Source organism: Centroberyx gerrardi, chromosome 8 (genome assembly GCF_048128805.1).
Source record: "Centroberyx gerrardi isolate f3 chromosome 8, fCenGer3.hap1.cur.20231027, whole genome shotgun sequence".
Classification (NCBI taxonomy): domain Eukaryota; kingdom Metazoa; phylum Chordata; class Actinopteri; order Beryciformes; family Berycidae; genus Centroberyx; species Centroberyx gerrardi.
The window spans coordinates 5,037,068-5,051,897 of NC_136004.1; the positions used below are offsets into that span (position 1 = coordinate 5,037,068).

At 39.5% G+C, this 14,830-nt stretch overlaps 1 protein-coding gene across 1 annotated transcript; it reads right to left on the minus strand.

Annotated features, from left to right (window-relative positions):
* Positions 1 to 1,465: 1,465 nt before the first annotated feature.
* Positions 1,466 to 14,056, minus strand: LOC139933195 (alpha-(1,3)-fucosyltransferase 7). Its single transcript, XM_078285199.1, has 2 exons — positions 14,050 to 14,056; positions 1,466 to 5,085 (listed from the first exon to the last, which is right to left on the minus strand). The coding sequence occupies exon 2, from the start codon at positions 5,029 to 5,031 to the stop codon at positions 3,988 to 3,990; it is 1,044 nt and encodes a 347-aa protein (XP_078141325.1). The 5' UTR covers positions 5,032 to 5,085; positions 14,050 to 14,056; the 3' UTR covers positions 1,466 to 3,987.
* Between the last annotated feature and the right edge of the window lie 774 nt (positions 14,057 to 14,830).

Genomic DNA, 14,830 nt, shown 5'->3' on the forward strand with positions numbered 1-14,830 from the left:
AGGGAGTATTGTCATTGGAGGAGATCTTCAACTGTGTTGTAAAGACTGTTTTTCAAACCTATCGAGCCTGCGGGACAAAATGAACGAGAACAACATCCGCTGTAGTGAGCTGTTTGGATTTATTGGTCGAAGGGATGAGAAATTGTCCGAAAATATCAAGTTCTCCTCTCGTTTGCCTTTTTCTTAAATCTCACGCAGCTCTGCTTTCCCTTCTCCGATGCTGAGAGCGTAACAAAAACCGAGGGATGAAAGTGGTTGTCGCCATTCTTTTGGTCATTCTTTCTCTAATGAATGTGTCTTGTGAAGGATCTCTAGAACAAGTTACTACCTAGGCTAGCTACCTTTGATACAGACTGTTTTCAGACTAAAACATTAAACATTATGAGTTGTATTCACTCGGGATGAGAGGAACTTCTTTACCACTACTAAGATTGTTTGGCATGCATGTGGATATACCAGAGCTGGAATTGAAAGAAATAAATATTTATATAATCTGAAGTGAGCTGTCTGTGTTTTCTGAAAATAACCACAGGAATAGTTCCAATTTTGGGGAATCTGGGAATCATTTTAGTCCATCCATTATCCCCTTTAACTTTCACTGTAGCATTGCTGACAAATCATCATAAGATAAGATATAGATATAATAAGATATCACTTTATTAATCCCCTTGGGGAAATTGGCAGACGTACCAAGGAAAAAACAAGTACAGAAGATAATAAAAGGTAAAGAAAAGGTAATAAGATTAAAAAAAAAAAAAGGCAATGTACATAATATAAGACTATATAGACAATGCAAATAAATGCCAATAATACTAATAAATGCATATACAGTATATATATATATACAGTATATATATATATATATATATATATATATATATATATATATATATATATATATATACTGTATATATACATAATCAATGGTCAGGAGTTCAGTTGTTAGTTCCACTCACTGATGTTGTTGAACAGTCCAATCATAGGAGTCATCTTAAGACATTTGCTTACAAAATAATATTTTTGAGGATAGAATCACCTATGTTTTTTTGTAAATATTTAGCATTATTATATACTAAATGAAATGGAGACTATTTTGCAGCAAATTCTTTCACACATGCTTACTATAGTAAGTGCTTTTGGAAAGAAACCCTTCCATTTCTGCTTCAGAAATATCAAAACAAAAACACTGCTGCAAGCTGCGGTTCAACGGGCCGAATCGACTTCCAGTTCATGAGTCAGTCATGCCTTCAGCATCCCAAGAGATGAGAGAAAGCAGATTTCTTTTCATTCTGAGCTGAAGAAGGGCATCTGGTGGCAGCAGCTGGTAGTGCCGGGCTGAGGTGGGATCCAATGGCAGTTCCTTGAGTCAACAGTCATGGGATTCAAGTCTCAAACGTGGCACAAGAAAATAAGGTCAGTTCTGAAATCATACTAAAATCCAAGTCAAAAACAAATAAGATCAAGACAAGTTTAGTTCAAGTATTTTACTACTTACTTAATGTTTATGATAATACACATTCATGTCTTTTCAAGTTGTCATATCAAATCAAAGTCAGTATCTTAAAGGGGCAATAAGAAAGTCAGCCCATAGTACAGTGTGCTGGGACAATTTCTGCTGCTGTTGTTGCAATTCCTACCGGTTGCCAATAGAGGTCGACAAACGTTACAGATTACTCAATGCCCCGTTAAGTAATAGAGAGCCTAAGTCCCTCCCCTTCCGCTGTCCCCCATGGGACCTTATTTCAGAAAAAATATGTACGGTAGTCAACAGCATGAGACAAATAATTATTTGATCCCGTTTGAATTGTGCCATGAATTACACATATGATGTTTTGTCAATTTAAAAGATAATTTTGCAAGTCAAGAAAGTCGCAGTTTGTCGTAAAACAGTAAAGTAACGTTTAGTTTTGTGTGAAACCGCTCAGTGAACTACATCTCTCGTCTCGCACAATATACGTCACCAACACCAACATGGAACGAAACATAGGAAACACACAGGCATCGCGTTAACGTTAGCCCCCACTGTACTAAAACTATCCTAAACCAGTTTAAATCCGTTTTTACTGTCTACCTTCCAGGTTGTGTATAATACTCCTGCTATCTGAGAGGGACTTCGCTTCAGCGGCTCTGGGTAGCTTGTGGAGAGAGGAAGTTACGTCACTTACGCGACTTTTGGGTGTGTAGTCTTTCTAATTACGTATTTTCACAGTCTTATACTTCAACAGTCTTATGACAAACTGCAACTTTCTTGACTTGCAAAATTATCTTTTAAATTGACAAAACATCATATGTGTAATTCATGGCACAATTCAAACGGGATCAAACAATTATTTGTCTCTCGCCGTTGACTACTGTACATATTTTTTCCGAAATAAGGTCCCATGGTGGTTCACCGGAAGGGGAGGGACTTAGGCTCTCTATCTCTATGAGTCAACCTTTGTCTCTAGTCAAAATGATGACTTCAGACACACACTCAGTCCAAATCATATGACTCGAGTCACGATTTTTATTGCCTATCTTGCCTATGTGGATCCTCTCTGAGAGGTAGCACACTATTGTCAGTTGTCAATACATGTATCTGAATGTGAGCTTGTGAGCAATCATTATCTACAGTAGCTTTACATTTTAGGTGTTAAGCTGACACCTGTACAGTCCCTTAAATGCATCTATTGCTAAGATACATTTACATTTTAGACCTGGACAACAGGACAAAGCTGATGACATATTAGTTCAGCAACTTATCCAGTATTTTAGTATAATAATTCCATTAAACATAATTCTGTCAGATGATTTACAGCTCCATCTATCTGGTACCTTGTTGTCACCCAGAGGAACCTGCCACTGTGGTAAGAACAACCGATAAATGCTTTTTTTATGGTTACACACAGTCCCCACTTCCGTTTTTTCGCTATACAGGGTCCAACCAGTTGTGATTTGTTTTTGTGAGACACAGACAATCCTGCAGCAAATTACAGAAGTATGGTATTTCAGATTTGTATGTGGAAATTCAGCAGTCCTAACCAAGACATTTTAGTGGTCCCACACACAGAAAAATAAAGGTGCAAACTGGAACCGAAAATGGTTCTTCAGAGGGATTCCATAGAAGAACCATTTCTTCCACAAAGAACCATTCAAGAACCTTTTAATACCATACCATACCATATATGGTTCTTTGGGATGTTCTTAATTCTTAGTTACTGGATGGTGGGTGATGGCATAAATGTGGAAAATAACCAAACCCCTCCATAGTATATGTTGTGCAATTGCAAATGAGGCTATACAAGGGCAGATAAACGAAGGAGTGCAGAAATGGTTCTTTAAAGGATAAGGCTGGTGTTTTTAAATACATTTCTTACCGTCAACAAATCCTATGAAAATAACAAAATCAACAATGCGTTTGCTCTACTCCCATGACTTTCCACATTCCCTTTTTAGCCGTCAACCCGGAAGTAATTGGCTCCAATTGTAAGCTAAAAACCTTTACAGCTCACAAAGACATAGTTTCAATTTTAAAAATCGCTAACTGTTACCATGAAAAGTCAGGCTATTGTAGTTATTACCAAATCAAATTCAAATGGGAACAAATTCTTCATTACGCCGGGGGCTATTTTCGGTGCTACGGAACTACTTTCCTGAGATGGAAAACGTGTTTACGGTCGGCTTATTAAGTTGTTTGAGGAAAAAGTCGGCTGGCCCGGTGCATCACGATGATGAAATATGCTGCAGAGCAGCAGCATGGCTCTGTGACGAGTTTTTAATCGTTTTTTTAATACAATGGAGTTCTGTGGCTACTGAGACATGGCTTTATTGGGCATCGGCTACATGGACGAGACTTGTTCAAGACAAATTCATTGTTGATTTTGTTATTTTTATAGGATTTGTTGACGGTAAGAAATGCAATAAAAAACATCAGCCTTATCCTTTAAAGAACTTTGGAACCTTGGTATGTTTCTGTGGGCAGTGTATGAAGAGATAAACAGCTGATTCCTATCTGTTAACCCAGCCCTCCAGGTCATGGTACACCTTGTTAGGTGGCAATCTGCCGTAGTTGACACAGATTTGGCACAGCCGTTCCCTCCAGTCCGTATAGGTCTTGATGCTGTGAGTGCGGTGCCACTGGAAGTACGCCTCGTAGGCCTGCCTGTCGGAAGCCAGACTCTTGAGATAGGCGGCCAGATCTGCCGTGCTGCGGAAATCCTTCACGTGGATGAAGGAACCGGGGGGGGCCAGTGCCTCGTAGGTGGCCCTGCTGGGGCCTAGAACCACCGGCACCGTCCCTGCTTGGAAAGCGTTCCTCCATAGCTTCTCGCTGATGTAGTCCGTCGCCTCTGAGTTCTCGAACGCCAGGTAAAAAAGACAGCGTCCGATGGTGGGCAACAGCTTCGTGCTCGACAGAGGTCTCTTGTTCCAGCGACCGTACACCTCTATCGAGAGATACTTCTTTAGCCTTTGGTAAACGGCAGCCCTCGCCTGATTGGACTGGTATTTGCTGACCACCCAGCTGGCAAGGCAAGAACGATTTCGAGGAACCACGTAGCTGGGAGTGCCATTTCCTCGCACGGTCTTTCCGTAAGGGATGAATATGTCGGCATCCCGTCTGTAACTCATAGTCCAGTTGAAGAAGCCGTTGTAATGGGTGAGGTTTCTGTTATTGACAGGAGGCTCCATTGACAGCCATACCCAGCGCTGGGAGGCTGGGCGAGCCAGGCCAGCCAGGCGCAGGGGTAGCGAGGAATCGGCCGTTTGCAGTTCCTGGTGGTGGAAGACCACGACGTCGGCTGTGGCGAAGGTGGAGGTGTTGTCGCTGAGGAAACAGCGGCTGATGTTGTACATCTCCAGGCATTTGTCTCCATCGAGGCTGTAGGAGCGACCAAACGGCCAGCGCCACAGAAGGATGGTGATGTTCTTCTGAGGAGCGTGTGGATAACGCCTCATCAAATGAAACCCGTGGTCCAACAAGCAGCGATGGAGCAGGTATGAGGACAGGCTGAGGAAGAAGATGATGAAGAGTCTAAATGCAGAGGTTTTCATCGGTGCCGGGAGGTATTCCAGGCCAGACGGACACAGGTCACGGGTACGCAGCTCCTGGATGGGAAGTTGCTTGTTAAAATGGGAAAATCTCTGTTTTCACAAGTAACTTAATGTCATAAAGCGTGAATTAGACTTCTCCGTCAACGACGCCGGGGGGCACGCCGGGTGGGGTGTACAGCGGTGAAAACATTTATGGTTTCACGTTGGTGATCTTGCAGTACTCCACCGAAACACTAGACGGCAGTAGTGTGCTTTGTTAACATGGAAGTAATAACAGAAGAAGTAGTAGCGTTTACGTTCTCTGAAACTCGTGTTCTGGGATATTTCTCACCATGAATTCAGTGACATCTGGTAGTCTTTATAGTTTGGGGATGAAGTGTTCTACAAATCAATATATTTGCAGCTCTCCTCAGCTCGTCTCTCTTCTATCTGCTCCACTGTCTTCACTATCGGCGGACATTAACCGGATACAGGTAGGAGGAAATACGAAGCGGGCCAATCACCGTTCTCGCAGTCGTGCGTCGCCCGATGCATAGTTAAATTTTTGGAGAGGTGCACGTCAGCCATGGCGGCCCCCTCGTTGACGGAGAAGTCTAATTTGCGCTTAAGTCCCATATCGTGTAAAACAGGATTCCCCATGCCTCTTTGATTATAAAGGAGTTGGATGTGCTATCTAAACATGGTGAAAGTATCGAGCCTCTAAACGAGCTGTTTGGAAATAATGTTAAGAAATAATAGACTAACAAAGTGTTGTTTTCAAAGCGGTTGAGCGGCTGTCATTGTTTATTACCGGAGAGTTTTCCCTACCTGTAGCTGACGGGCTGCGGTGTCTCACGTTTCACTCTTGAAACGGTTAGCCAATCAGAACAGAGGGTCGTTAATATTAATGAGCCTTAAAGACACAGCGACAGAAACAGCCTGTTCTTGGTAAGGCTCAGAGAGATGCTGGAAAATGAACGTGTAAAAATGGATTGAGAGTGTTTTTGGTACATGACACCACACACACAGCTTTGAATGGACCTCAAGACAGAAAATAAAACACTGGAAAGTGGAGAATATGGGACCTTTAAAATCAAGGTTTTTTCTTGAGACAAATTCATTGCCTCTTATCATTCCAATTCATCTTGTTTCAGCATTTTAATGGAAACAGGTTGCAGTGTCTTGAAACAAGTGGAATGACCTTCCTTATTTTACAATACGGAAGGTTAACTTGTTTCAAGAAAAATCAAATTGAGACTCAGCATGAGATGAAGTTGCTTGTTAAATTGGAGAGAGAATAAAGCTCCATTTTAATTGTAAAGGAGCTACAGTCTGAACATTCATGAAAGCTATATTGCTGTCTATATTGTCCTTTTAGTGTGGCAAAAGTACTGCTTGTACTTGATCTTTTGTTCTTTTGAGGTCAGGATTTCATCATCTGTATTGCGCAAATCACAGCAACACTCTTACTGTTCAGTAGCAAAATTAATATAATATTAAAAAGGATGAAACAAGAAAATGCCTTGATTCATAAAACGAAACTAAATTGAACATGTCTTTTCATCTTTAGTAAAAACCACAAGGGAAAAAAAACATCTCATTATATTCAGAATAGCATTATTTCAAGTATGATTTCCCTGAAAATGCCTTGTTTTCATGGAACTTAGGGCGTTTTCACACCTGATAGTCCGCTTCCTTGGTTCGCACCTGATGCGAGAATGATACATTGTTTCGTTTTTCAGCTGGTTCGGTTCGCTTTCACAAAGCCAAAAGTCAAACGGTCCAGATAGAGATTTGGCATTGCGTAATGGTGAGAGGGGGAGAGTTTTTGGCATTTGGCATCGCATAATGGTGACAGCATATGGCACACATATCAGGAATGACGTAAAGTGCAAATTTCCATAGTAGATAGTAGAACTGATTGATGCTGTGTGTCATTGTATGGCAATAACAATGGGGCATCATATTATTCGTTTTTTGTTTGTCTAACCGCCCCCCAAATAAAAAAATCTCCGGTAAATTGGCTCCGGTAATTTGGTAAACATACAACAAAACCCTCGCAACTTCTGCCTATACTATATCTTATATCATGGAGACTCTAGAGGATTACGCATATGCAAGGGCGGATATTTCATTTCACTGTTGGGGGGGACAATAAACAGAAAAATTTCTCAAGAGCAATTCCTGAAGGGGACACCAAAGGTGCCGCCAAAAGTACTGTTGTATTAAATGTATATAGAGGTCCATTATGAAACATTTCCATAAGCACTTCATTCCTTTCTTATGAAGATTTTATCAAATTGCCTTTGATATTACTGGGGTCTTTTTACTTGGCGTTTCGGTGCACTGAAAAATGATCGGATGTCTGTTTTTCTTTTCTCTGCCATTTTAACTGACTGGCTGACAAATACACACACACACACACACACACACCCCACACACACACACACACACACAGCATGCAGGTTATTTACAGTAGTAGGTGAGATGCAACACCCATTAACTGAACTAAAGCTAATATATGCCTAATTAGATTTAGTTTTCCCGAAAAAGCAGATCTCTAATGTTTTGCTGTCAGTGTGTAAAAGTCCAGAACGCTATGAAGCCTGCCAGAAACTTACTTATATTTTAACATAATGTTTGTTGTAATTATGTCTTTTTTATTAATTAAGTCTTCATTTATTTCCAAAATTATGAACAAAATAACATAGTGGCAGCCATTTTACATGCAGTAAGAAAAAAATAATATACTTAGAACCTAATTACATAGGGTAAGTTAATCTTAAATATTATATTATAGAAATATTACTGTTACCATCTACAAAAGATAAAGTATTTTGGTATGAAAACCCGCATTTTAATTTAACCAAGTATCCTGTATCATAAATACATGTCTGGCATTTGTAACAAACCAAACCGCTTGAAAATCGGTCGAAAATTCAGCGAGTTATGACGATTTTAATTGTGGACAGACCTCCTGCCTCCATACACACACATGCATTAGGAGACGCGGCTGCTCCGTACCAACACGCTGACGCACAAGATTCAACCGCGAGGTAATGGAGCGAACAACATCTAGTCTGGTTACAGTTGTGAATGTGTTTTATTCTATTGAGTGGTAGAAGTAAAGAAAAATGTCTGACACATCCTTTGTTTTAAGTTAACCTTTGCAAAGTAACTTCTTACTGGAGGTCAGCCACCACTGACACACTTCCAGAGATCCTCCACACACACTCGTACCGAGGGCTGATGTGTGTGTGGGTTCGGGGAGTCAGGTAGGCAGTGGACCAAACCACTGTGAGGCATATGAGAGGGGGGGGGGGGGGGGCGGGGGGGCGCAATCTTTCGAAACTTAAAAACGCATTGTTTTGCGTCTATAATTAGCACAAGTGCTTTCAATGCATATTATTATATTATTTCAAATTATATAGTTATGTTTACAATGATATATTGAGGGGGACAACTCTCTGTTAGTCCCAGGAAGGGGGGGTCCGGACCCCCCTGTCCCCCCCCGTGATTTCCGCCCCTGCGCATATGAACGGCTGTCAAGAATAAAATAATAATAAATAATTTAATAATACGGACATTTCGAGGAACATGCTGCAATCAGACAATATTATCACAGAAGAAGGCTGGCTCTGATGAGATCCTACCACGACTTGTTGGCATTTGCCATACTGGACGAGTGAGGTAAGTTGGTCCATTCCAAACTATAGAGCTGACGATTGCAATCATGCAAAAATCCCAAAAAGTTGATCCATGCAAACGCTAGTTTTACCAGTCACCAAAACAGGATGTGAAGACGTTGTTTTTAACCAATAAAATTCAGATTAAATGGTTCGCTTCCTGAGATTGGTTCGAATGTTCTCACCAGAAATGAACCGGTCCACAGTTCACTTGGAAGCGGCCAGAGACCACCTGTTCGAGGTGGACCAGAGAGCGGTTATTTGGTCCGCACCAGGGTTCGATTAGGGTGTTCACACCACCCCAAACGATCCGAACCAAGGGGGTATAAACGCTCAGGAGTTCGATTCAAACGGACTAAACAAGGCTGGTGTGAAAGCACCCTTACATCACTCTGAGGCTACGAACTCTATATACTTAGTTCCATATGCTATAAATTTATATCTTCAAATTTGATATCAACTCAAAAAGGTGTGTCAACTCTATTTCACAAGCACAAAGTGAGAAGTAAGTTTGGTTGGCACTTACCTGACATGGCATCAGGCTGTCTGCTGCTCTGTAAAAGTCCTTTAATAAAACACAAGGCTTTTTCTCAACACATCCTAGTGGCTTTAGGAAATCCTGCCCTGCACCCCCCCCCCCCCACCCCCCCTCTTTTCACACACACACACACACACACTCATTTCTTGCTTGTCACTTCAGATACACACCCTGCCTCTTGGACTGTGGGTGTGACAGTGTGGGGCAGTTAGTATACATGGTATAGTCGCATCAGCTGTGTTGGTGCACCATAGAAATATATAATAATGTAGTGGGAAATATAAAGGTGGGTAAACTATGGCGTCCAGTCGGTGGTCACCATAAGGCAAACAACCACCAATAAAACAAAACAAAGCAAAATTACTTTTTTTTTTTTTTTTTGGTAAAGCATTCTTTTTTTTTCCCTCAAAAAAACGGTTACATGTTACAAATGGTTACATGCATTTCTCAATTTTGACTTCACACTTTCAAAACTCTTCACACAGATTGCACAACAGCACTCTATGTGGGCCAAACTGTGAAGGATTTTTCATCGCTTTCAATTTTCAAAACTCTTCAATTCATTTCTCACTCAAACCACCAGCAAAACTGTATGCAGCCTCTCTACAGCCCGTTTTGCAAAATTGCAATTTGTTTAAATACTCTTTTCAAATTAAATTAAATTCAAAACTGAACATCCAAAATTTAAGTGGGCAGCAGTTTGCTAAATCTCAAATACTATATTGAAATATATTAAATATATTCAAAATCTTAAAACAAAAAAGTAGATATAATGGTTGAAGTTATGCAAATGACCCCAACCACAGCTGATTTCCATCTCAGTTGGAGGCCTACCCAGATCTACCCAAATGTAAACTACATCAATTTTACTATATTACAGTATTGGAATTTTTGTTTCCATTACTTTTCATTGTGTGTATTTTGTAATTACTGTATGTCAAAAAAAAAAAAAAACCCTGGCAAAAACAAAGCGCATTGAAGCCTTTACTGCAGAATTTCTATGACTCATTCCTGTATCATATAATGTAGTACATTCTATAAAGAGGTGCCACTCTGGTTTGTAATGCAAAGTTTGTAAAAAAAAAAAAAAAAAAAAGACATAATCTACATTTCTTATACTATCAACCAAAGAACAAAGTAATATAAGCTAATTACAATAACAAAAGAGAAAATATACAGAAGAAAAACTAGAGAGCACAAAATAATTTACTACTTCAAAGATTGTTAGTGTTTTTTTTAGCTCATTGTGTTTTGACTGACAAAGTGTTCTTGCTGGGAGAAAACTAGTGCTGGTGTCTGTGAATCATTTGATTTTGAGACATGCAGGCAGAGGCATGACATGAACTGTTGTGCAAGACTGCATGCTGCTGCAGAGAGTGGTATGAAGAGTCTTGAAAAAGAGAACTCAGCATGGAGTTCTCTTTTTGAGTATTGAGAAATGTGAGTTTGGGCAGGTTTACCCTGAACTACACCGTTGGATCGAACCACTCTACTGCTTCTCCAGCTATGATAAATACATGTGTGCTGTTGCAGGGACTGAATGTTTCAAACCAGTCTATTTGTGCAGCTGTGGCAGTGCCAACATAAATGTTGCTATCTCTTACACCTCTGCTGTTCAGAAGAATAGCACCAACCAACAGGCTGCGGTGGTTGTTTTTTTTAAGCACAGAGATGATGAATTTTAGATTTCTAAACCGCAAGCTGGTCCTTCCTTCCTGTTACTGCAGCATGGCAGAAGAAAGGGGCACAACCCAGGTTATGACTCTTATAGGCACAAACCACATCATAACGGCTAAGTGCTTCGGCGGGCCTCATTCTGTGGACTCGTTCAAATCACAACTCTCTTCGTTTGGTTAGGTGCCTGATGTGAAACAGGCGGCTCCCCATACTCGCCCACTTTTCCGGTGCATCCCCCTTCATTTACTGCTCTTTCAGTTATTTTTTTATTCCATGCATTTTGTCTGTTTCTGCATTTTAATCTCTTCATTCGTTGTGATTCACATGCCTTGCTGCAATTCAGGTTTCCTATTAGGTACAATGGCTACAAGCATTTCTCACTACTGAGTTTCTATTTCACAAGAATAATGCTTACAAAGCATGAAGTATACAGTTTTTTTTATGTTTTTGCAGCCATGCCTCACTGCTGCTAAAGCTTTCCTTTCTTACCATTATTTACACCAGGAATATTCCATATTGCAATGCTTTTCACAGCTTGGGATGAGAAATTATCGCTATAAATGGACATGTGATAAAACCATAGATATTATGATAACATTTTTTATGAATTGTATTAGTAATATGGTCATAGTACCCCATCAAAACCCAATGTCCCAAATGCACTAGGGGGCAGCAGGGGGCCGCCTCTGTTTTACTTCACCTTAGGAAATAAAGCACAAGTAATTGGAAGCTCATTGATTTGTGAACCTTTTGAGTGATGGGGTATAAATAAATCAATAATCAATAATCATTTTCATATTTTGTCTATTATGTTATCTAGACCCAGAATGTTTCAGCTTTTGTAATTTGGAAAAAGAATTATACAAAAACACAAGTAGGCCTACACATAGAATACATACAAAATAGAGTGGTATGTAACATAATTCAAAGAAAAAGACAAATATTTATCCATTTCACACATTTCTTAATGGAGGAGAATAGGATAGAATTTATATATTGCTCAATATCCTTATAAAATATTTAAAGTGGGGATTTTAAATCCTAAGTCTAAAAAAAATTAGACTTTCAATAAAAATAATAACAAATATATCTGTTTCTCCTTATTGCTTGGCTTTAAAGCTGATGCGTTTAGAGATTTTTTGTGGTTTTAATGTCCAAGAATATGTTTTGCCACTGTTATCAGTTAATGTGGTTGAACAACGGAGGCAATGGAAAAACTTTACAATTAAATTGAACTGAATTGTCAAAGTGGTAGCCTGTAATATAATTTATTGCTAATTAATTTGCATCTGTGTACTGTATAAAAGACTGGGGCAGAGATTTCAACCTACAACTTGTTACTGTGAGGAGACAGTGGTGAGTGTGGGATTTGAAGTCACAGTCTTGTGCGTTGCAAACCTGTAGTTAACTACTTAGTCACTGGGGTTGGTGTTGCACAGTGGGGACATAACACTAAAAGTTTTGAGACAGACACACCTATGCTGAAAGTCAACTGAATGGGACAAAGCCAGTGTGTTATGGCAACTGAAAGTTTGAATATTGCTATAGCGCCATCTATGGGTGAAATAACACCAAATTTTGAATGCTATGTCACTGTAAGGGTTGAGCCTTACACTTTGAGGGCCTACTGAGGTGGCCTTAATTGGCCAGTCAGTCATACTGTGCTGTTCAAGTAGTGAGGCATTAGGAATGTGTGTGGCAAGTTAGAAAAAGTGAGCAATCTGCTTTTGAATTATTCAAGAGAAACCAAAATAATTGTGCTCTCTAGTTTTTCTTCTGTATATTTTCTCTTTTGTTATTGTAATTACCTTATATTACTTTGTTCTTTGGTTGATAGTATAAGAAATGTAATAGTATAGTATAAGAAATGTAATAATGTCTTTATTGAATGTACTACATTATATGCTACAGGAATGAGTCATAGAAATTCTGCAGTAAAGGCTTCAGTGCGCTTTGTTTTTGCACAATACACAAAATGAGTAATGGAAACAAAAATTCCAATACTGTAATACAGTAAAATTGATGTAGTTTACAGTTGGGTAGATCTGGGTAGGCCTCCAACTGAGATGGGAATCAGCTGTTGTTGGGGTCATTTGCATAACTTCAACCATTATATCTACTTTTTTGTTTTAAGATTTTGAATATATTTAATATATTTCAATATAGTATTTGAGATTTAACAAACTGCTGCCCACTTGTATGTTAGGTTTTGAACTTGAATTTAACAGTTTTGAAAAGAGTATTTAAACAAATTGCAATTTTGCAAAACGGGCTGTAGAGAGGCTGCATACAGTTTTGCTGGTGGTTTGAGTGAGAAATGAATTGAAGAGTTCTGAAAATTGAAAGCAATGAAAAATCCTTCACAGTTTGGCCCACATAGAGTGCTGTTGTGCAATCTGTGTGAAGAGTTTTGAAAGTGTGAAGTCAAAATTGAGAAATGCATGTAACCATTTGTAAACAAAAAAAAGAATGCTTTACCGAAAATATAAGTAATTTTGTTTTGTTTTGTTTTATTGGTGGTTGTTTGCCTTACGGTGACCACCGACCGGACGCCATAGTTTACCCACCTTTATATTTCCCACTACATTATTATATATTTCTATGGTGCACCAACACAGCTGATGCGACTATACCATGTATACTAACTGCCCCACACTGTCACACCCACAGTGTGTATCTGAAGTGAAATGAGTGTGTGACGTGCAGAGAGTTCTTCAGGGGCAGGTGCTCAAATGAAAAAAGGGGCATCTGTGTAAGAATCTCTGTTTCAGGAGTGCAGCAATGCGGTGTTGTTATATCCCTTTACTTTACTCATATGTTATATTTGCTTCTATCTCTTGTCTTTCTGTCTCACTGTCCTCTTCTTTCTCCCCCTCATCTCTCTGCATTTCTGTCTGCCTGTGCTAAATATTAAATAAAAATAAAAATAAATACATATATATATATATATATATATATATATATATCTTAGTGATTAATCCTCTATTATCTTATTATATTTCTGTCATAATAGTACAAGCTGAAGACTCTAAATAAAATGTAACAATCTTCATTGGATAGATTTTTTTCCTTGCATGATGAATATGAAGGTAAGTCAGCTTGCCCTGCCACCGTCTGACTCCCCAGTCTGCCTCTCACCTGTTGTCTTGAGTCCATCTAGCTGCCTTCTGCTTTACTTCTCTTCTACTTTCGCCCTTCTTGCTTTCGAGGGCGTCTTGCAGCCACTCACTATAATATGTAAAATGAAAAAATGATGTTAGCAAACGAGAGAATCTGGGCTACAGGGCTAAGAAAGTCACTATTAGCAGCAGCATCAAGCAGCAATAGTCAAGTCGTTGACAGCCTAGCCTACATAGGGTGACCAGGCGTATGTACAATATGTTGTACTGCACAGCATTTCAAGCCGTTGTCCTGAGTCCCACATATTGAGATGATGTCCCGCATTATGATTGGCCCTTCAGTTTTCAAACGTCAAAACACTGCAGAGCACAAACCTTTAAAAGCCTGGCGTCCATCCAATGTTTGTGGAGCGATCAGTGACAGCTGTCTTTCAAGGGGCTGTGCTGGCTGTCAATCAACCTGGGCGCGTGAGTGTAGACCTATCGTCTGCTGGGCGCAGGGAAACTTTCAAATAAACACAGACAATCGAATTGGAGGCAATATGGACACTGCTAAAAAGAAAAGATGTAGCTTTAATGTTTGATGTCATAATAATAATGACAAATGCCATAATATGTGCCATTTTTAACTAGAAACGCTGCATATGTTAGCTGCACTTTCTGACATTTTCTGACTAAATTGGACACTGTACAGTTACCTTTAATTGTAACAGCAGTTCTATGTCAAAACACTACAGACCTGAACTTTCACTACACACTAACATTTAGGCCCAAGTGGTTTAAGAAAAGTCATGACAGGC

What these genes read in the sequence shown, in the direction of transcription:
- LOC139933195 (XM_078285199.1), bottom strand. Translation starts at nt 5,031, where the DNA reads ATGAAAACCTCTGCATTTAGACTCTTCATCATCTTCTTCCTCAGCCTG.